Source organism: Coregonus clupeaformis, chromosome 10 (genome assembly GCF_020615455.1).
Source record: "Coregonus clupeaformis isolate EN_2021a chromosome 10, ASM2061545v1, whole genome shotgun sequence".
Taxonomy (NCBI): domain Eukaryota; kingdom Metazoa; phylum Chordata; class Actinopteri; order Salmoniformes; family Salmonidae; genus Coregonus; species Coregonus clupeaformis.
Genome location: NC_059201.1, coordinates 36,068,452 through 36,092,366, shown reverse-complemented (window position 1 = coordinate 36,092,366; position 23,915 = coordinate 36,068,452). Strand labels below are relative to the sequence as shown.

The window sequence follows — 23,915 nt, the reverse complement described above, 5'->3', positions numbered from 1 at the left end:
ACTGTATACTAATGTAGGCTCTGCAATAGGATATTTAATAGGGTTCTGCTTGCTTTTTGTGGTCTAGGGTGGGTTACTGTATACGCACTTGGTGACACTGCAGTGTGGATGTAAAAAGGGCTTTATAAATCCATTAGATGTTGAGGTTGTTTAGGCGTCTCTCTGTACTGTACACCACTAGGAGATCCAGCAGGAGACGTAGATCTGAACTCTGAAGAAGGTAGTATGGCCCCTGTCGTTTCACTGGGAAGGAAGGGGCTCTCTCTAGATTTCCTCTTTCTCACTGTCTTCACAGTACTTCTCTGTTCTTCCCTTCCTGGTGTCGAAATCTCTCAACACTCAACAACCTGTAGAGGTAATATGTTGTGGAACATGATTAACTGGTCCTTATTGGTGTTCTTCCTCTGTGGTGAACTTCAGGGTGTGTTACTGTTCTGTAGGGAACCCCTTGAGGTATTCTAAATGTTGTTGTGTTTACAGCCTGTATTCAAAATGAATATATTTTTCTCTCATCCATCTACCCCATAATGACAAAGTGAAAACATGTTTCTAAAAAGTCTTGCAAATATATTGAAAATGAAATACAGAAATATCTCATTTACATAAGTATTCACACCCCTGAGTCAATACATTCAATGTCATCTTGGTAAGCAACTCTATATATTTGGCCTTGTGTTTTAGGTTATTGTCCTGCTGAAAGGTGAATTTGTCTCCCAGTGTTTATAATGGAAAACAGACTGAAGCAGGTTTTCCTCTAGGATTTTGCCTGTGCTTAGCTCTATTCTGTTTGTTTTTATCCTAAAAATATGTAACTGTTTTAAAGTCACAATTGGCCTCATGGTGAAATCCCTGAGCGGTTTCCTTCCTCTTCGGCAACTGAGTTAGGAAGGACGCCTGTATCTTTGTAGGACTGGGTGTATTGATACACCATCCAAAGTGTAATGAAGAACTTCACCATGCTCAAAGGGATTTTCAATATCAATTCTTTTTTTCATTTTTTTTACCATCTACCAATATATATATTTTTACCCATCTACCAATAGGTGCCCTACTTTGCGAGGCATTGGAAAACCTCCCTGGTCTTTGCAGTTGAATCTGTCTGAAATTCACTGCTTAACTGAGGGACCTTACAGATAATTGTATGTGTGGGGTACAGAGATGAGGTACTCGTTCAAAAATCATGTTAAACACTATTGCATGCAGAGTCAGTCCATGCAACTTATGTGACTTGTTAAGCACATTTTGATGCCTGAACTTTAGGCTTGGCCAAAACAGAGGGATTGAATACTTATTGACTTAGATATTTTTTTGACTCAAGAGTTTTTAATTAATTTGTGAACATTTCTAAAAACATTATTCCACTTTGACATTATGGAGTATTGTATGTAGGGCATTGACACAAAATCTCAATTTAATCCATTTTAAATTCAGGCTGTAACAACAAAATGTGGAAAACTCAAGGGGTGTGAATACTATCTGAAGGCTCTGTACGTACTAGAGTTGTGGCGTCGGATTTCTAATTAGGTAAATCTAAGTGAATAATCTATACTGTATATATACAGCCCTTCACATTATGGCAACATGGTTGGATGTTCTCTTGTTAAACAGGATACCCTCTCTCTCCTAACGTGACTCATATAACAGGATACCCTCTCTCTCCTAACGTGACTCGTATAACAACAGGATACCCTCTCTCTCCTAACGTGACTCATATAACAGGATACCCTCTCTCTCCTAACGTGACTCATATAACAGGATACCCTCTCTCTCCTAACGTGACTCATATAACAACAGGATACCCTCTCTCTCCTAACGTGACTCATATAACAGGATACCCTCTCTCTCCTAACGTGACTCATATAACAGGATACCCTCTCTCTCCTAACGTGACTCATATAACAACAGGATACCCTCTCTCTCCTAACGTGACTCATATAACAACAGGATACCCTCTCTCTCCTAACGTGACTCGTATAACAGGATACCCTCTCTCTCCTAACGTGACTCATATAACAGGATACCCTCTCTCTCCTAACGTGACTCGTATAACAGGATACCCTCTCTCTCCTAACGTGACTCGTATAACAGGATACCCTCTCTCTCCTAACGTGACTCATATAACAGGATACCCTCTCTCTCCCTAACGTGACTCATATAACAACAGGATACCCTCTCTCTCCCTAACGTGACTCGTATAACAGGATACCCTCTCTCTCCTAACGTGACTCATATAACAGGATACCCTCTCTCTCCTAACGTGACTCATATAACAGGATACCCTCTCTCTCCTAACGTGACTCATATAACAACAGGATACCCTCTCTCTCCTAACGTGACTCGTATAACAGGATACCCTCTCTCTCCTAACGTGACTCATATAACAACAGGATACCCTCTCTCTCCTAACGTGACTCGTATAACAGGATACCCTCTCTCTCCTAACGTGACTCATATAACAGGATACCCTCTCTCTCCTAACGTGACTCATATAACAGGATACCCTCTCTCTCCTAACGTGACTCGTATAACAGGATACCCTCTCTCTCCTAACGTGACTCATATAACAGGATACCCTCTCTCTCCTAACGTGACTCGTATAACAGGATACCCTCTCTCTCCTAACGTGACTCGTATAACAGGATACCCTCTCTCTCCTAACGTGACTCGTATAACAGGATACCCTCTCTCTCCTAACGTGACTCGTATAACAGGATACCCTCTCTCTCCTAACGTGACTCGTATAACAGGATACCCTCTCTCTCCTAACGTGACTCATATAACAGGATACCCTCTCTCTCTAACGTGACTCATATAACAGGATACCCTCTCTCTCCTAACGTGACTCATATAACAGGATACCTCTCTCTCCTAACGTGACTCATATAACAGGATACCCTCTCTCTCCTAACGTGACTCATATAACAACGGATACCCTCTCTCCCCTAACGTGACTCGTATAACAGGATACCCTCTCTCTCCCAACGTGACTCATATAACAGGATACCCTCTCTCTCCTAACGTAAGGAACCCTCTCTCACTGACTCATATAACAACAGGATACCCTCTCTCTCCTAACGTGACTCATATAACAGGATACCCTCTCTCTCCTAACGTGACTCATATAACAGGATACCCTCTCTCTCCTAACGTGACTCATATAACAGGATACCCTCTCTCTCCTAACGTGACTCATATAACAACAGGATACCCTCTCTCTCCTAACGTGACTCGTATAACAGGATACCCTCTCTCTCCTAACGTGACTCATATAACAGGATACCCTCTCTCCCTAACGTGACTCGTATAACAGGATACCCTCTCTCTCCTAACGTGACTCATATAACAGGATACCCTCTCTCTCCCTAACGTGACTCGTATAACAGGATACCCTCTCTCTCCTAACGTGACTCGTATAACAGGATACCCTCTCTCTCCTAACGTGACTCGTATAACAGGATACCCTCTCTCTCCCTAACGTGACTCATATAACAGGATACCCTCTCTCTCCTAACGTGACTCATATAACAACAGGATACCCTCTCTCTCCTAACGTGACTCATATAACAGGATACCCTCTCTCTCCTAACGTGACTCATATAACAGGATACCCTCTCTCTCCTAACGTGACTCATATAACAGGATACCCTCTCTCTCCTAACGTGACTCATATAACAACAGGATACCCTCTCTCTCCTAACGTGACTCGTATAACAGGATACCCTCTCTCTCCTAACGTGACTCGTATAACAGGATACCCTCTCTCTCCTAACGTGACTCGTATAACAGGATACCCTCTCTCTCTCCTAACGTGACTCATATAACAGGATACCCTCTCTCCCTAACGTGACTCGTATAACAGGATACCCTCTCTCTCCTAACGTGACTCATATAACAACAGGATACCCTCTCTCTCCTAACGTGACTCATATAACAGGATACCCTCTCTCTCCTAACGTGACTCGTATAACAGGATACCCTCTCTCTCCTAACGTGACTCGTATAACAGGATACCCTCTCTCTCCTAACGTGACTCGTATAACAGGATACCCTCTCTCTCCTAACGTGACTCGTATAACAACAGTGTACCTTAGTGTGGCTTCACTGTCAGCATTAGCAGAGCATTGGAGCTGAGCTCACTACAAAGCCTACATCACTCTGTAGTCATTGAGAAATGTGTGGTTAACCATAAAAACACAGACTCCTTGGCACAGAAACTAGCCTAGATAAACAAACAATTCACCGGTATCTCTGTGTGGTTATATAGCTAACCGAGGGCCTTTGCGTGATACTGTATGATCCACCAGTTAAAGGTTACTGTGTCATTACCTACTATCACTTCTGTCTTCAGGCACCATTGATCCTGTCTATCTCCATGTAGTGCAATGTGATCTCCCTGGATACTGTAACGTGAACATTGATCCTGTCTATCTCCATGTAGTGCAGTGTGATCTCCCTGGATACTGTAACGTCACCATTGATCCTGTCTATCTCCATGTAGTGCAATGTGATCTCCCTGGATACTGTAACGTGAACATTGATCCTGTCTATCTCCATGTAGTGCAGTGTGATCTCCCTGGATACTGTAACGTCACCATTGATCCTGTCTATCTCCATGTAGTGCAGTGTGATCTCCCTGGATACTGTAACGTCACCATTGATCCTGTCTATCTCCATGTAGTGCAATGTGATCTCCCTGGATACTGTAACGTCACCATTGATCCTGTCTATCTCCATGTAGTGCAGTGTGATCTCCCTGGATACTGTAACGTGAACATTGTATTTTGGCTGTAGTTCAGTAGGAGTGCTGAGGCTGCAGGTGTGAGTTGCCATATTTTGTGACAACTGCTGTTGCGAAAAGGGCTTTAACAACTATATACATTTGTTTGTTTGATTGAACGAACACTGATTGAACGAACACTGGAGTACTGGAGGAGGCAGAGATGCATTCAAATGAATATCTCTGGTTTTGTGGCCGATTCCACATGGATTCTAATCAGAATATGTTGGATTTGTTAAAATTAGTACTTTGAATTTGTTGACATTAGCCTACTTGATATTTGCATCATTGCAGGACTGGTAGATAGACTAGATGACATTTCCAGGTGAAGTCTGTAGATGACTGGTTGATGCATTATACCGTAGATAGTGGAGGCATGATGTCAAACGTCTTGTACTGTTGTTCCCTCAGTTAAAATACAAAGTCCTGTGTGTCTGTTCCTGTCCAGCACAGGACTACATCTTATACAGTGCTGCTAAATGGCATATTATTATTATTATTATTATTATTATTTATTCGGGAAGTATTCAGACCGCTTGACTTTTTCATATTTTGTTACGTTACAGCCTTATTTTAAAACGGATTACAAAAAAAATCCCTCATCAATCTACACCCAATACCCCATAATGACAAAGCAAAAACAGGTTTTATAAATTTTTGCAAATTTATTAAACATTTGAAATATTCCATTTACATAAGTATTCAGACCCTTTACTCAGTACTTTGTTGAAGCACCTTTGGCAGCGATGACAGCCTCGAGTGTTCTTGGGGATGACGCTACAAGCTTGGCACACCTGTATTTGGGGAGTTTCCATTCTCCTCTGCAGATCCTCTCAAGCTCTGTCAGGTTGGATGGGGAGCGTCACTGCACAGCTAATTTCAGGTCTCTCCAGAGATGTTCGATCGGGTTCAAGTCCGGGCTCTGGCTGGGCCACTCAAGGACATTCAGAGACTTGTCCCAAAGCCAATCCTGCGTTGTCTTAGCTGTGTGCTTCAGGGTCATTGGAAGGTGAACCTTCGCCCCAGTCTGAGGTCCTGAGCGTTCTGGAGCAGGTTTACATCAAGGATCTCTCTGTACTTTGCTCCGTTCATCTTTCCCTCGATCCTGACTAGTCTCCCAGTCCCTGCCGCTGAAAAACATCCCCACAGCATGATGCTGCCACCACCATGCTTCACCATAGGGATGGTGCCAGGTTTCCTCCAGACGTGACGCTTGGCATTCAGGCCAAAGAGTTCAATCTTGGTTTCATCAGGCCAGAGTATCTTGTTTCTCATGGTCTGAGAGTCCTTTAGGTGCCTTTTGGCAAACTCCAAGCGAGCTGTCATGTGCCTTTTACTGAGGAGTGGCTTCCGTCTGGCCACTCTACCATAAAGGCCTGATTGGTGGAGTGCTGCAGAGATGGTTGTCCTTCTGGAAGGTTCTCCTATCTCCACAGAGGAGCTCTGGAGCTCTGTCACCTCCCTGACCAAGGCCCTTCTCCCCCAATTGCTCAGTTTGGCCGGGCGGCCAGCTCTAGGAAGAGTCTTGGTGATTCCAAACTTCTTTCATTTAAGAATGATGGAGGCCACTGTGTTCTTGGGGACCTTCAATGCTGCAGAATGTTTTTTGGTACCCTTCCCCAGATCTGTGCCTCGACACAATCCTGTCTCGGAGCTCTACGGACAATTCCTTCGACCTCATGGCTTGGTTTTTGCTCTGACATGCACTGTCAACTGTGGGACCTTATATAGACAGCTGTGTGCCTTTCCAAATCATGTCCAATCAATTAAATTTACCACAGGTGGACTCAAATCAAGTTGTAGAAACGTCTCAAGGATGATCAATGGAAACATCCTGAGCTCAATTTCGATTCTCATAGCAAAGGGTCTGAATACTTATGTAAATAAGGTATTGATGCTTTTTATTTTAAATACATTTTCAAAATTGTCTAAAAACCTTTTTTCGCTTTGTCATTATGGGGTATTGTGTGTATATTGAGGAGGAAAACAATGTAATACATTTTAGAGTAAGAATAAGGCTGTAATGTAATTTATTTGGGAAAAAGTCAAGGGGTCTGAATACTTTCCAAATGCACTGTATATCTAACTTCTCCCTCTACGTAAAATGTTTAATGGTAATTGGCTATGTTAATATTTAATGGTAGATATTTAGTTTTTCTTTGTTAGTCCACTTTCTTGTAAAGCGTGGAGGGGACTGCACTACTTTAATCAACCAGTACATTTAGAGTTAAGCAGGCAGACTTATAATAGACGCGTTCAATTAATTTTCCACAATCTGAGTGTTCGTAGTCTCCCATTATTGCTCTAAGAATACCAGATAGTTTGACATCAGCATTTTGATATTGAATTCAGGTTGTCATGGTGCTAGTGTGAAGTATTAGCCTGCCTGTCAAAATACTTTCAGTACAATTGCAGACAGTATCCAGCCTGATATACTAGTGTACTCATCAAGATATTACAGATTATTAATTATTATTTCCTTGGGGCTCAAGGGTGTAGGGTGGAGTTGGGAGGAGGGTGGAGTTGGGAGGAGGGTGTAGGGTGGAGTTGGGAGGAGGGTGGAGTTGGGTGTAGGGTGAAGTTGGGTGTAGGGTGGAGTTGGGAGGAGGGTGGAGGAGGGTGGAGTTGGGAGGAGGGTGGAGTTGGGAGGAGGGTGGAGGAGGGTGTAGGGTGGAGGAGGGTGGAGTTGGGAGGAGGGTGGAGTTGGGAGGAGGGTGGAGGGTGGAGTTGGGAGGAGGGTGGAGTTGGGAGGAGGGTGGAGGGTGGAGTTGGGAGGAGGGTGGAGTTGGGAGGAGGGTGGAGGGTGGAGTTGGGAGGAGGGTGGAGGAGGGAGGAGGGTGGAGTTGGGTGTAGGGGTGGAGTTGGGAGGAGGGTGGAGGAGGGGTGTAGGGGTGGAGTTGGGAGGAGGGGTGGAGTTGGGAGGAGGGTGGAGGAGGGTGTAGGGTGGAGGAGGGAGGAGGGTGGAGGAGGGTGGAGGAGGGTGTAGGGTGGAGGAGGGAGGAGGGTGAAGTTGGGTGGAGGGTGGAGTTGGGAGGAGGGTGGAGTTGGGTGGAGGGTGGAGTTGGGAGGAGGGTGGAGTTGGGTGGAGGGTGGAGTTGGGTGTAGGGTGGAGTTGGGAGGAGGGTGGAGGAGGGTGGAGTTGGGAGGAGGGTGGAGTTGGGAGGAGGGTGGAGGAGGGTGGAGTTGGGAGGAGGGTGTAGGGTGGAGTTGGGAGGAGGGTGGAGTTGGGAGGAGGGTGGAGTTGGGAGGAGGGTGGAGGAGGGAGGAGGGTGGAGGAGGGTGTAGGGTGGAGTTGGGAGGAGGGTGGAGGAGGGTGGAGGGTGGAGTTGGGAGGAGGGTGGAGTTGGGTGGAGGGTGGAGTTGGGAGGAGGGTGGAGTTGGGAGGAGGGTGGAGGAGGGAGGAGGGTGGAGGAGGGTGTAGGGTGGAGTTGGGAGGAGGGTGGAGGAGGGTGTAGGGTGGAGTTGGGAGGAGGGTGGAGGAGGGTGTAGGGTGGAGTTGGGAGGAGGGTGGAGTTGGGAGGAGGGTGGAGGAGGGTGTAGGGTGGAGTTGGGAGGAGGGTGTAGGGTGGAGTTGGGAGGAGGGTGGAGTTGGGAGGAGGGTGGAGTTGGGAGGAGGGAGGAGGGAGGAGGGTGGAGTTGGGAGGAGGGTGGAGGAGGGTGGAGGAGGAGGAGGGTGGAGTTGGGAGGAGGGTGGAGGAGGGAGGAGGGTGGAGTTGGGAGGAGGGTGGAGTTGGGAGGAGGGTGGAGGGGGGAGTTGGGAGGAGGGGGGAGTTGGGAGGAGGGGGGAGGGTGGAGTTGGGAGGAGGGTGGAGTTGGGAGGAGGGTGGAGGGTGGAGTTGGGAGGAGGGTGGAGGGTGGAGTTGGGAGGAGGGTGGAGTTGGGAGGAGGGTGGAGTTGGGAGGAGGGTGGAGTTGGGAGGAGGGTGGAGTTGGGAGGAGGGTGGAGGAGGGAGGAGGGTGGAGGAGGGAGGAGGGTGGAGTTGGGAGGAGGGTGGAGGAGGGTGGAGTTGGGAGGAGGGTGGAGTTGGGAGGAGGGTGGAGTTGGGAGGAGGGTGGAGTTGGGAGGAGGGTGGAGTTGGGAGGAGGGTGGAGTTGCCCCTAGGCACTGATCTTGGGTCAGTTTTGCATTTTCCCCACTAATGGTTACGGTCAGGATTGGGGCACTTGGTTACGGTTAGGATTGGGGCACTTGGTTACGGTCAGGATTGGGGCACTGGAATCTGAGCAACAGTGTAAAGGAAGAGGAATACATGTAGCAGCAAGTCTCTGACATCTATGTCCTGGTCTGCTGGAGCGTTTAGTTTAGCAGGAAGTCCTTGACATCTATGTCCTTATCTGCTGGAGCATTTAGGTTAGTGGTGTGGAGTATGCCGTCCGTCCATGAGGTAGGGAGGAGACTGGGGGAAGGACGTGGAACGAGGGAGAGCTCGTTTTGTTGTTTTGAAAGTTTCTTAGTAGCTAGCTTACTTTTGAGTTTGGATTCCGCGACGCAGTTGGCATCAGTTGCTGGGACTGCTGCTATCACTCCAGTGATCCTGCCGACCAAGGCCGGGTCTGAGGAGCTATTTGGCATAGCAACTAGCCTAGCTGCTAGCTAGCTGCCTATCAAGCCAGCGGGGGTTTCTTGAGGGCTTGAACGCAGCCCGTGACGCGGTTAGCCATTGTGGCTGGGACCGTGGATTGTCCCAGACTTGTGGCTGTCTAGATCCCTGCTGTTTGTTGTTGTTGTTGTTGTTGTTTTCAATCTTCCCTGCGACCTGTCCTGTCTGGAACTGAGAGACCTGTCCTGTCTGGAACTGAGAGACCTGTCCTGTCTGGAACTGAGAGACCTGTCCTGTCTGGAACTGAGAGACCTGTCCTGTCTGGAACTGAGAGACCTGTCCTGTCTGGAACTGAGAGACCTGTCCTGTCTGGAACTGAGAGACCTGTCCTGTCTGGAACTGAGAGACCTGTCCTGTCTGGAACTGAGAGACCTGTCCTGTCTGGAACTGAGAGACCTGTCCTGTCTGGAACTGAGAGACCTGTCCTGTCTGGAACTGAGAGACCTGTCCTGTCTGGAACTGCGAGACCTGTCCTGTCTGGAACTGAGAGACCTGTCCTGTCTGGAACTGCGAGGAGTAACAGCGTAACCTACGTTGCTTCCATGACAAAGACCAAAGCCGGTGGGAGTACCGTTGAGGACAGTGGTGTCTCTCTATCACAGGTGAAGGATCTTTTAAACGAACAAAAAGAGTTCTACAAGCAGTTGATACAACAACAAGAAAATGCTTTGAGTGTTTTGTCCAAATACTGGTGGATTCAACTAATAAAAGAATGGACGACCTGACCAGAGAGGTCCAGGACTTGAACAGCTTGCAGTTTTCCCAGGGTCAGCTCGAGGAGTTTAAACAGGAGAAGGGCAAGATGACAGCAATCTGTAAGTCATTGAGAGAGGACATCAGTTCTGTATGTTAATCCATGATAACAGTGATGGAGAAATCTCGAGGGACTTTCTTCACAACACAACTGATTGGCTCAAACGCATTAAGGAGGAAAGAAATTCCACAAATGAACTTTTAACAAGGCACACCTGTTAATTTAAATGCATTCCAGGTGACTACCTCATGAAGCTGGTTGAGAGAATGTCAAGAGTGTGCAAAGCTGTTATCAAGGCAAAGGGTGCCTATTTAAAGGATCTCAAATATAAAATATATTTTGATTTGTTTAACACTTTTTTGGCTACTACATGATTCCATATGTGTTATTTCATAGTTTTGATGTCTTCACTATTATTCTACAATGTATTTTTTTTTTTTATTAAGAAAAGCCCTAAGAATGAGTAGGTGTTCTAAAACATTTGACTGGTACTGTACGTGTAGCCTTAGAAATGAAATCAATAACTTGCAAACATCAGATAACATTCATATATTAGCCATTTCTGAGACTCACTTAGATAATTCATTTGATACAGCAATAGAAGAATATAACATCAATAGAAGAGACAGGAATGCTTATGGGGGAGGTGTTGCTGTGTATATATTCAGTGCCATATCCCTGGAACGCTTAGAGAATATCTTATGTCAAGTCTTATTGAAGTTGTGGTTGCAGGTTCACTTGCCACATCTAAACCCTTTTCTTTTGGGGTGTTGCTATAGGCCACCAAGTGCTAACAGTCAGTATCTAAATAATATGTGTGAAATGCTTGGTAGTGTATGTGATGTAAACAGAGAGGTCTACTTTCTTGGGGACCTGAATATTGACTGGTTTTCATCAAGCTGTCCGCTCAAGAGGAAGCTTCTCACTGTAACCAGTGCCTGTAATCTGGTTCAGGTTATTAATCAACCTACCAGGGTGTTTACAAACACTACAGGAACAAGATCATCCACATGTATTGATCACATTTGTACTAATACTGTAGAACTTTGTTCTAAAGCGGTATCCGTACCCGTTGGATGCAGTGATCACAATACAGTGGCTATATCCAGGAAAGCCAAAGTTCCAAAAGCTGGGCCTAAAATAGTGTATAAGAGATCATACAAATGATTCTGCTGTGACTTATGTGGATGATGTAAAAAATATTTGTTGGTCTGATGTGATTAATAAGGAGCATCCAGACGCTGCATTTGATGAATTTATGAAATTGCTTCTTCCAATTATTGATAAAGATGCACCTGTTAAGAAACAGACTGTTAGAACTGTTAAGGCTCCATGGATTGATGAGGAATTGATCAACTGTCTGGTTGAAAGAGACGGGGCAAAAGGAGTGGCTAATTAGTCTGGCTGCACATCTGACTGGCTGACTTACTGCAAATAGAGAAATAATGTGACTAAACTCAACAAAAAGAAGAAGAAACTGTATTATGAAGCCAAGATCAATGATCTAAAGAGTGATGGAAAAAAACTTGAGTACTTTAAATGAAATTATGGGCAGAAAGACTAATTCAACTTCATCTTTCATCGAATCAGATTGCTTATTAATCTCAAAACCATTTGATGTTGCCAATTATTTTAATGATTACTTCATTGCCAAAGTGGGCAAACTTAGGCAGGAAATGCCAACAATGAAGAGTGAGCCATCGAATTCATGCATAAAAAAACTAATAATGAACGAAAAGCATTGCACGTTTGAATTTTGTAAAGTTAGTGTGGGAGAGGTGGAAAAATTATTGTTATCGATCAATGACAAACCTCCTGGCATTGACAACTTAGATGGAAAGCTACTGAGGATGGTAGCTGACTCTATAGCCACTCCTATCTGTCATATCTTTAATCTGAGCCTAGAGGAAAGTCTTTGTCCTCAGGCCTGGAGGGAAGCCAAAGTAATTCCGCTACCCAAGAATGGTAAAGCGGCCTTTACTGGTTCTAACAGCAGACCTATCAGCTTGCTGCCAGCTCTTAGCAAACTGTTGGAAGAAATTGTGTTTGACCAAATACAATGCTATTTCTCTGTAAACAAATTAACAACAGACTTTCGCACTGCGTTGCTTTATCTTGGCCAGGTCGCAGTTGTAAATGAGAACTTGTTCTCAACTGGCTTACCTGGTTAAATAAAGGTGGAAAAAAACAACTCAAAGGGTTTTCTTTAATGGAAGCTTCTCTAATGTCAAACATGTAAAGTGTGGTGTACTGCAGGGCAGCTCTCTAGGCCCTGTACTCTTTTCTATTTTTACCAATGATCTGCCACTCGCATTAAACAAAGCATGTGTGTCCATGTATGCTGATGATTCAACCATATACGCATTAGCAACCACAGCTAAGAAAGTCACTGAAACCCTTAACAAAGAGTTGCAGTCTGTTTTGGAATGGGTGGCCACTAATAAACTGGTCCTGAACATCTCTAAAACTAAGAGCATTGTATTTGGTACAAATCATTCCATATGTTCTAGGCCTCAGCTGAATCTGGTAATGAATGGTGTGGCTGTTGAACAAGTTGAGGAGACTAAATTAGTTGGCGTTACCTTAGATTGTAAACTGTCATGGTCAAAACATAGATTCAATGGTTATAAAGATGGGGAGAGGTCTGTCAGTAATAAAGAGATGCTCTGCTTTTTTGACACCACACTCCAAAAAGCAAGTCCTGCAGGCTCTAGTTTTGTCTGCTATTCGCTGCTCTGGCACCCCAATGGTGGAACAAGCTCCCCCAAGACGCCAGGACAGCGGAGTCACTGACCACCTTCCGGAGACACTTGAAACCCTACCTCTTTAAGGAATACCTGGAATAGTATAAAGTAATCCTTCTTCCCCCACCCCCTATAAAAATTGTTTAAAGGTGGTTGTCCCACTGGCTATCATAATTTGAATGCACCAATTTGTAAGTCGCTCTGGATAAGAGCGTCTGCTAAATGATGTAAATGTAATGTAAATGTCTTATCTTGATTATTGTCCAGCCATGTGGTTGAGTGCTGCAAGGAAAGACCTAGTTAAGCTGCAGCTGGCCCAGAACAGAGCGGCACGTCTTGCTCTTCATTGTAATCAGAGGGCTGATATAAATACTATGCATGCCAGTCTCTCTTGGCTAAGAGTTGACTGCATCGCTTATTTTTAGTAGAAAGATTAATGTGTTGAGTATCCCAAATTGTTTGCAATGTCAACTTACACAGCTCCTACACACATACATGCCACCAGGGGTCTTTTCAGTCCCCAAATCCCAGAACAAATTCAAGGAAGCGTACAGTATTATATAAAGCCATTATTGTATGGAACTCCATTCCATCTCGTATTGCTCAAATTAACAGCAAACCTGGTTTAAAAAACAGATAAAGCAACGCCTCATGGCACAACGCCTCTCCCCTGTTTGACCTAGATAGTTTGTGTATGTGTTAATATGAAGGCTACTTGTCCTTTTTTTTTTTCTTTTTTTTTTACAATTTCTTTTTAATTAATGTTGTTCTGTCCTTGAGCTGTTCTTGTCTATTAATGTTCTGTATTATGTAATGTTTTGTGTGGACCCCAGGAAGAGTAGCTGCTGCTTTGGGGATCCTAATAAAATACCAAATACTGTGATGATGGAACCAGAGTTCTACTGTTATCAAGGGAACTACAGTGTTCTAAGGGTTATCCTCTGTTAGTGCATCCGAGGCGTTCAACGTTGTAGGAGTATCCAGAAATGAAGTCGTCATTTCAGTGTCACAAACATGCTTTCCCCCCTTTTCAATGCGTATTTTTTTCTTAATATAATTGCGTAGGCTTGTTCTCTTCTGTTGAGACATTCACAATCACACATTGTTTTCTGCATGCCAACACCACCTTTCTAACTTTTCACTAGATATTAGCCTTAACGGTTTGGTTCCTCTCTTAGACTGTCCGGGGTGTTTAACTTTCCTGTTGCGTGTTTGGTAGTGTAGTTTAGCCGTTTCCTGTTGCGTGTTTGGGACTGTAGTTTAGCTTTCCTGTTGCGTGTTTGGTACTGTAGTTTAGCTTTCCTGTTGTGTGTTTGGTAGTGTAGTTTAGCTTTCCTGTTGCGTGTTTGGTAGTGTAGTTTAGCCGTTTCCTGTTGCGTGTTTGGTAGTGTAGTTTAGCTTTCCTGTTGCGTGTTTGGTAGTGTAGTTTAGCTTTCCTGTTGCGTGTTTGGTAGTGTAGTTTAGCTTTCCTGTTGCGTGTTTGGTAGTGTAGTTTAGCCGTTTCCTGTTGCGTGTTTGGGACTGTAGTTTAGCTTTCCTGTTGCGTGTTTGGTAGTGTAGTTTAGCTTTCCTGTTGCGTGTTTGGGACTGTAGTTTAGCTTTCCTGTTGCGTGTTTGGTAGTGTAGTTTAGCTTTCCTGTTGCGTGTTTGGGACTGTAGTTTAGCTTTCCTGTTGCGTGTTTGGTAGTGTAGTTTAGCTTTCCTGTTGCGTGTTTGGTAGTGTAGTTTAGCTTTCCTGTTGCGTGTTTGGTAGTGTAGTTTAGCTTTCCTGTTGCGTGTTTGGTACTGTAGTTTAGCTTTCCTGTTGCGTGTTTGGTAGTGTAGTTTAGCTTTCCTGTTGCGTGTTTGGTAGTGTAGTTTAGCTTTCCTGTTGCGTGTTTGGTAGTGTAGTTTAGCTTTCCTGTTGCGTGTTTGGTAGTGTAGTTTAGCCGTTTCCTGTTGCGTGTTTGGGACTGTAGTTTAGCCGTTTCCTGTTGCGTGTTTGGGACTGTAGTTTAGCCGTTTCCTGTTGCGTGTTTGGTAGTGTAGTTTAGCCGCTAATGATGACGCCTTGGTAGTGTAGTTTAGCCGCTAATGATGACGCCTTGGTAGTGTAGTTTAGCCGCTAATGATGACGCCTTGGTAGTGTAGTTTAGCCGCTAATGATGACGCCAGCTGTTCTCTCTGCACCGGTCTTTGGTAGTGTAGTTTAGCCGTTTCCTGTTGCGTGTTTGGTAGTGTAGTTTAGCCGCTAATGATGACGCCAGCTGTTCTCTCTGCGCCGGTCTTTGGTAGTGTAGTTTAGCCGCTAATGATGACGCCAGCTGTTCTCTCTGCGCCGGTCTGTAACTCTACATTCTGACTGCTTTGTGTTGTGGTCAGTAGGGAATTATAGCATAATGGATTACTTTGGATAATTAATCAATGATCAATGATTGCCCTGAGCCATGACTGTAGACCTCCCCATATAGTCTACAGCCATGATGAACAGCATTATTGTTTTGCTTACTAAAACAACTACCTACTGCCCCTCAGAAGCTGTCTAGAGGTAACATGTCTAGAGATGTCAGATCCTCCCCTCAGAAGCTGTCTAGAGGTAACATGTCTAGAGATGTCAGATCCTCTCCTCAGAAGCTGTCTAGAGGTAACATGTCTAGAGATGTCAGATCCTCCCCTCAGAAGCTGTCTAGAGGTAACATGTCTAGAGATGTCAGATCCTCTCCTCAGAAGCTGTCTAGAGGTAACATGTCTAGAGATGTCAGATCCTCTCCTCAGAAGCTGTCTAGAGGTAACATGTCTAGAGATGTCAGATCCTCCCCTCAGAAGCTGTCTAGAGGTAACATGTCTAGAGATGTCAGATCCTCCCCTCAGAAGCTGTCTAGAGGTAACATGTCTAGAGATGTCAGATCCTCCCCTCAGAAGCTGTCTAGAGGTAACATGTCTAGAGATGTCAGATCCTCCCCTCAGAAGCTGTCTAGAGGTAACATGTCTAGAGATGTCAGATCCTCTCCTCAGAAGCTGTCTAGAGGTAACATGTCTAGAGATGTCAGATCCTCCCCTCAGAAGCTGTCTAGAGGTAACATGTCTAGAGATGTCAGATCCTCCCCCTCAGAAGCTGTCTAGAGGTAACATGTCTAGAGATGTCAGATCCTCTCCTCAGAAGCTGTCTAGAGGTAACATGTCTAGAGATGTCAGATCCTCCCCTCAGAAGCTGTCTAGAGGTAACATGTCTAGAGATGTCAGATCCTCTCCTCAGAAGCTGTCTAGAGGTAACATGTCTAGAGATGTCAGATCCTCCCTCAGAAGCTGTCTACAGGTAACATGTCTAGAGATGTCAGATCCTCCCTCAGAAGCTGTCTAGAGGTAACATGTCTAGAGATGTCAGATCCTCTCCTCAGAAGCTGTCTAGAGGTAACATGTCTAGAGATGTCAGATCCTCTCCTCAGAAGCTGTCTAGAGGTAACATGTCTAGAGATGTCAGATCCTCTCCTCAGAAGTTGTCTAGAAGTCAGATCCTCCCCTCAGAAGCTGTCTAGAAGTCAGATCCTCTCCTCAGAAGCTGTCTAGAAGTCAGATGTCATTATGTTGATCATCTTCTTGTTTCTTTGATCTTCTTTCTTTCTCTCCAGCTGTGAAGAACTTGAAAGAAGCAGTGGGTTCGTCGTTGCACAAGCTGGCTAACTTTGATGGTAAGTTACGTTTGTGTGTGTCTCTAAGGCAGGGGTCGGCTACCTTTTTGTGCCAATTTACAATTTATCCTACCATTTCTAACGATCTGCCAGTTATGCCAGTTATGATTTTCATATATGCGTTACAACAAATGGTCTCTATTGAATATCTAATTTCCCACAAACGGAAGTATTCCATAGCTTGCTAAACGGAGGCTCTGGCCATTAGCACCACGGGAACACCGATTCTCTTGGTGAATGATTGTGATGTTAAATCACGGGGTGGCCAATCTTCTCTTCAGTCAGCTTTGCGAATCCTTTGTTTCCCCACCATAGCGGGGGGCACCGTCAGTTGTAATAGCGAATGTGTTTTTAATATCGACACCTCTCTCCTCAAAATGATCTGTGAAGGCTTTTGCTACATCTAGTAGGACCATGCATGGGTTTTAGACAAGGCAGGTCCTCGCGTCCCTCTGAGTCACAGGTCCTGGCGTCCCTCTGAGTCACAGGTCCTGGCGTCCCTGCTCTGAGTCACAGGTCCTGGCGTCCCTGCTCTGAGTCACAGGTCCTGGCGTCCCTGCTCTGAGTCACAGGTCCTGGCGTCCCTGCTCTGAGTCACAGGTCCTGGCGTCCCTGCTCTGAGTCACAGGTCCTGGCGTCCCTGCTCTGAGTCACAGGTCCTGGCGTCCCTGCTCTGAGTCACAGGTCCTGGCGTCCCTGCTCTGAGTCACAGGTCCTGGCGTCCCTGCTCTGAGTCACAGGTCCTGGCGTCCCTGCTCTGAGTCACAGGTCCTGGCGTCCCTGCTCTGAGTCACAGGTCCTGGCGTCCCTGCTCTGAGTCACAGGTCCTGGCGTCCCTGCTCTGAGTCACAGGTCCTGGCGTCCCTCTGAGTCACAGGTCCTGGCGTCCCTGCTCTGAGTCACAGGTCCTGGCGTCCCTACTCTGAGTCACAGGTCCTGGCGTCCCTGCTCTGAGTCACAGGTCCTGGCGTCCCTGCTCTGAGTCACAGGTCCTCGCGTCCCTGCTCTGAGTCACAGGTCCTCGCGTCCCTGCTCTGAGTCACAGGTCCTCGCGTCCCTGCTCTGAGTCACAGGTCCTCGCGTCCCTCTGAGTCACAGGTCCTGGCGTCCCTGCTCTGAGACACAGGTCCTGGCGTCCCTCTGAGTCACAGGTCCTGGCGTCCCTCTCAGTCACAGGTCCTGGCGTCCCTCTGAGTCACAGGTCCTGGCGTCCCTGCCCTGAGTCACAGGTCCTGGCGTCCCTGCCCTGAGTCACAGGTCCTGGCGTCCCTGCCCTGAGTCACAGGTCCTGGCGTCCTGCTCTGAGTCACAGGTCCTGGCGTCCCTGCTCTGAGTCACAGGTCCTGGCGTCCCTGCTCTGAGTCACAGGTCCTGGCGTCCCTGCTCTGAGTCACAGGTCCTGGCGTCCCTGCTCTGAGTCACAGGTCCTGGCGTCCCTGCTCTGAGTCACAGGTCCTGGCGTCCCTGCTCTGAGTCACAGGTCCTGGCGTCCCTGCTCTGAGTCACAGGTCCTGGCGTCCCTGCTCTGAGTCACAGGTCCTGGCGTCCCTGCTCTGAGTCACAGGTCCTGGCGTCCCTGCTCTGAGTCACAGGTCCTGGCGTCCCTGCTCTGAGTCACAGGTCCTGGCGTCCCTGCTCTGAGTCACAGGTCCTGGCGTCCCTGCTCTGAGTCACAGGTCCTGGCGTCCCTGCTCTGAGTCACAGGTCCTGGCGTCCCTCTGAGTCACAGGTCCTGGCGTCCCTCTGAGTCACAGGTCCTGGCGTCCCTGCTCTGAGTCACAGGTCCTGGCGTCCCTGCTCTGAGTCACAGGTCCTGGCGTCCCTGCTCTGAGTCACAGGTCCTGGCGTCCCTGCTCTGAGTCACAGGTCCTGGCGTCCCTGCTCTGAGTCACAGGTCCTCGCGTCCCTCTGAGTCACAGGTCCTGGCGTCCCTGCTCTGAGACACAGGTCCTGGCGTCCCTCTGAGTCACAGGTCCTGGCGTCCCTCTGAGTCACAGGTCCTGGCGTCCCTCTGAGTCACAGGTCCTGGCGTCCCTCTGAGTCACAGGTCCTGGCTTCCCTCTCAGTCACAGGTCCTGGCGTCCCTCTGAGTCACAGGTCCTGGCGTCCCTGCCCTGAGTCACAGGTCCTGGCGTCCCTGCCCTGAGTCACAGGTCCTGGCGTCCCTGCTCTGAGTCACAGGTCCTGGCGTCCCTGCTCTGAGTCACAGGTCCTGGCGTCCCTGCTCTGAGTCACAGGTCCTGGCGTCCCTGCTCTGAGTCACAGGTCCTGGCGTCCCTGCTCTGAGTCACAGGTCCTGGCGTCCCTGCTCTGAGTCACAGGTCCTGGCGTCCCTGCTCTGAGTCACAGGTCCTGGCGTCCCTGCTCTGAGTCACAGGTCCTGGCGTCCCTGCTCTGAGTCACAGGTCCTGGCGTCCCTGCTCTGAGTCACAGGTCCTGGCGTCCCTGCTCTGAGTCACAGGTCCTGGCGTCCCTGCTCTGAGTCACAGGTCCTGGCGTCCCTGCTCTGAGTCACAGGTCCTGGCGTCCCTGCTCTGAGTCACAGGTCCTGGCGTCCCTGCTCTGAGTCACAGGTCCTGGCGTCCCTGCTCTGAGTCACAGGTCCTGGCGTCCCTGCTCTGAGTCACAGGTCCTGGCGTCCCTGCTCTGAGTCACAGGTCCTGGCGTCCCTGCTCTGAGTCACAGGTCCGCCAAGGCGTCCCTGCTCTGAGTCACAGGTCCGCCAAGGCGTCCCTGCTCTGAGTCACAGGTCCGCCAAGGCGTCCCTGCTCTGAGTCACAGGTCCGCCAAGGCGTCCCTGCTCTGAGTCACAGGTCCGCCAAGGCGTCCCTGCTCTGAGTCACAGGTCCGCCAAGGCGTCCCTGCTCTGAGTCACAGGTCCGCCAAGGCGTCCCTGCTCTGAGTCACAGGTCCGCCAAGGCGTCCCTGCTCTGAGTCACAGGTCCTGGCGTCCCTGCTCTGAGTCACAGGTCCTGGCGTCCCTGCTCTGAGTCACAGGTCCTGGCGTCCCTCTGAGTCACAGGTCCTCGCGTCCCTCTGAGTCACAGGTCCTGGCGTCCCTGCTCTGAGTCACAGGTCCTGGCGTCCCTCTGAGTCACAGGTCCTGGCGTCCCTGCTCTGAGTCACAGTATCTCCTCGCGTCCCTCTGAGTCACAGTATCTTGCAACAACTGCCAGACGTGGAATATCATTCAAACCCACACTCTCATCAAGAGCCACGCTAAACACGGGTGCATCTTTTAACGCTCCAGTTTGTTGCTCCTTTCCATTTTCAACCATCTCGGTAACGTGCCTTTCAACAGTTCTGGCAGACAGGCATGTCTTTTATCTTTGAGGTGATTGTGTCTTTGTTAGGCAATCCATCAAATAAAGCCTGTGAACTACTGAGGAAAGCCTCCTTGATATATTCCCCATCAGTAAATGGTTTTCCATGTTTAGCAGTTTGTTTAACAGGGTGTAGCGTTGTAGCTCCCCTCAGTAGCTTGATTTGTAAAACACTGCTGTGCTTTTCATACCTGGACACGGCCCATACCCGGACACGGCCCATACCTGGACACGGCCCATACCCGGACACGGCCCATACCCGGACACGGCCCATACCCGGACACGGCCCATACCCGGACACGGCCCATACCCGGACACGGCCCTGTTGATTCCTTCAGCCTTGTCCGCCTCATCCTTGAGGTTTTTCTCATGTCTCGTTTCAAAATGACGCCGGACACTTTATGTCCGAAAAACAACAGTTTTACAACAGAGAGCGCAAACAGACCGGCCCTTCAGTAAAACAAATCCATATTCCTTTGTCCAAGAGGCAATAAATGAGCGGATATCTGCCTTATTTTTCTTTGCCGGTGACATTTTGCGCCCTGAACTTTTTAAAATAACAAAAGAAGGCTTGCTAGCTGCTAGCCATGTGAAAACGAATCTCTCATCTTCAGCGCTGCCTTGGTTTTGAATTTGGCGGGAGAGGCGGGTTGTCTTGCGCTGAACTAATATGAAACTCCTGCAAAATCATGAAAGCCCATTGGCTAATCAGAATTGACATACCTTGGGAACTGAATACCAATGCATGCAATTTCAATTATTTTCTCCAGTTTATATTTTTTTTAACTTTCTGCCGAAAATAAGTGAGATGGGCACGGCGTAGCCGACCCCTGCTGGTTCTGTGTCCTGATGTTCTGCTGCGTCAACTAAAAAGTTAAAGTAGTAGTGTAGGAATCTCTTTCTAGAAGGGCTTCAGCCATTTCTATTTCTGAGCCATGACCTCAACTAGACCGATCAATCAACTGGCCGTAGACCGGACTACTCTCACTTTACATCCCAAATGGTACCCTATTGCAGATATAGCGCACTACCTTTGGACACTATATAGGTCTTGGTCATTGTACAGTACATCAGTTACTGAGCCATTCCAATAATCGTTCCATAATATGGCCAGGATGTTAACATTGTTAAAGGGATACTTCAGGATTAGCATGCTAGAACATTCCCATAGATTAGTTAGCATTGGCTCGCGAAACGACCTCTAGCTTCCTTCACACTGGACACAGAGACATTAAAACGCTATCCACTAGTTCATCATGACTCTGGGGAAGTAGAGAAAGGGCCTCAGTGCCAAAATGCTGAAGTATCCCTTTAATGTTAAAAGGGCACATCTGACCTGCCCAGGGAAAACTCCCAGTACCTATTGTAGTCTATAGGGGGTGGCAGGTAGCTTAGTGGGTAAGAGCGTTGTGCCAGTAACCGAAAGGTCGCTGGTTCTAATCCCCGAGCCGACTAGGTGAAAAATCTGTCTGTGCCCTTAAGCAAGGCACTTAACCCTAATTGCTCCTGTAAGTCGCTCTGGATAAGAGCATCTGCTAAATGACTAAAATGTAAATGTAGTCTGTAATTTTGAGATTTTCCTGGTATTAGTCATTCACACGAGAAACTCTAGACCCTAATTCTGTACCTCTAAACCATCTAAACTAGATGCCCTCAATCTCACACAAATTATCAACGAACCTACCAGGTACTACCCTAAATCCGTAAACATGGGTACCCTCATAGATATCATCCTGACTAATTTACCCTCTAAATACACCTCCGCTGTCTTCAACCAGGATCTCAGCGATCACTGCCTTATTGCCTGCGTCCGTAACGGGTCCGCGGTCAAACGACCACCCCTCATCACTGTCAAACGCTCCCAAAAACACTTCAGCGAGCAGGCCTTCCTAATTGACCTGGCCCAGGTATCCTGGATGGATATAGATCTCATTCCGTCAGTAGAGGATGCCTGGTTGTTCTTTAAAAGTAATTTCCTCTCAATCTTAAATAGACATGCCCCATTCAAAAATACAGAACTAAGAACAGATATAGCCCCTGGTTCTCCTCAGACTTGACTGCCCTTGACCAGCACAAAAACATCCTGTGGCGTACTGCATTAGCATCAAATAGCCCCCGCGATATGCAACTTTTCAGGGAAGTTAGGAACCAATATACACAAGCAGTTAGGAAAGCAAAGGCTAACTTTTTCAAACAGAAATTTGCATCCTGTAGCACTAACTCCAAAAAGTTTTGGGACACTGTAAAGTCCATGGAAAATAAGAGCACTTCCTCCCAGCTGCCCACTGCACTGAGGCTAGGAAACACTATCACCACCGATAAATCTACAATAATCGAGAATTTCAACAAGCATTTTGCTACGGCTGGCCATGCTTTCCACCTGGCTACCACTACCCCCGGCCACCAGCTCTGCACCCTCCGCTGCAACTTGCCCATGCCCCCCCGCTTCTCCTTCACACAAATCCAGACAGCTGATGTTCTAAAAGAGCTGCAAAATCTGGACCCCTACAAATCATCTGGGCTAGACAATCTGGACCCTTTCTTTCTAAAACTAGCCGCCGAAATTGTCGCAACCCCTATTACTAGCCTGTTCAACCTCTCTTTCGTAACGTCTGAGATCCCCAGAGATTGGAAAGCTGCCGCGGTCATCCCCCTCTTCAAAGGGGGTGACACTCTAGATCCAAACTGTTACAGACCCATATCCATCCTGCCCTGCCTTTCAAAAGCCAAGTCAACAAACAGATCACCGACCATTTCGAATCCCACCGTACCTTCTCCGCTATGCAATCCGGTTTCCGAGCTGGTCATGGGTGCACTTCAGCCACGCTCAAGGTCCTAAACGATATTATAACCGCGATCGATAATAGACAGTACTGTGCAGCCGTTTTCATTGACCTGGCCAAGGCTTTCGACTCTGTCAACCACCGCATTCTTATTGGCAGACTAAATAGCCTTGGTTTCTCAAATGACTGCCTCGCCTGGTTCACCAACTACTTCTCAGATAGAGTTCAATGTGTCAAATCGGAGGGCCTGTTGTCTGGACCTATGGCAGTCTCTATGGGGGTGCTTGGCCTCCGACCGCAAGGCACTACGGAGGGTAGTGTGTACGGCCCAGTACATCACTGGGGCCAAGCTTCCTGCCATCCAGGACCTCTATACCAGGCGGTCAGAGGAAGGCCCTCAAAATTGTCATACTCCAGCCACCCTAGTCATAGACTGTTCTCTCTGCTACCGCACGGCAAGCGGTACCGGAGTGCCAAGTCTAGGTCCAAAAGACTTCTCAACAGCTTCTACCCCCAAGCCATAAGACTCCTGAACAGCTAATCATGCCTAACGCGGACTATTTGCACTGCCCCTCCACCCCATCTTTTTACGCTGCTGCTACTCTGTTAATTATTTACAGTGGGGGAAAAAAGTATTTAGTCAGCCACCAATTGTGCAAGTTCTCCCACTTAAAAAGATGAGAGGCCTGTAATTTTCATCATAGGTACACGTCAACTACGACAGACAAATTGAGAAAAAAAAACCAGAAAATCACATTGTAGGATTTTTAAGGAATTTATTTGCAAATTATGGTGGAAAATAAGTATTTGGTCACCTACAAACAAGCAAGATTTCTGGCTCTCACAGACCTGTAACTTCTTCCTTAAGAGGCTCCTCTGTCCTCCACTCGTTACCTGTATTAATGGCACCTGTTTGAACTTGTTATCAGTATAAAAGACACCTGTCCACAACCTCAAACAGTCACACTCCAAACTCCACTATGGCCAAGACCAAAGAGCTGTCAAAGGACACCAGAAACAAAATTGTAGACCTGCACTAGGCTGGGAAGACTGAATCTGCAATAGGTAAGCAGCTTGGTTTGAAGAAATCAACTGTGGGATCAATTATTAGGAAATGGAAGACATACAAGACCACTGATAATCTCCCTTGATCTGGGGCTCCACGCAAGATCTCACCCCTTGGGGTCAAAATGATCACAAGAACGGTGAGCAAAAATCCCAGAACCACACGGGGGGACCTAGTGAATGACCTGCAGAGAGCTGGGA

At 47.4% G+C, this 23,915-nt stretch overlaps 1 protein-coding gene across 3 annotated transcripts in view; it reads left to right on the top strand.

Moving 5' to 3' along the window:
• LOC121575383 (sarcolemmal membrane-associated protein-like) overlaps positions 1-23,915 on the top strand; it is a 209,358-nt gene that overhangs the window by 137,392 nt on the left and 48,051 nt on the right. For all 3 annotated transcript variants that reach the window (XM_041888450.2, XM_041888448.2, XM_041888449.2), the window contains one exon: positions 16,484-16,543. In XM_041888450.2, coding sequence (XP_041744384.1) covers positions 16,484-16,543 — 60 coding nt within the window. The remainder of the gene's footprint in view (positions 1-16,483; positions 16,544-23,915) is intronic.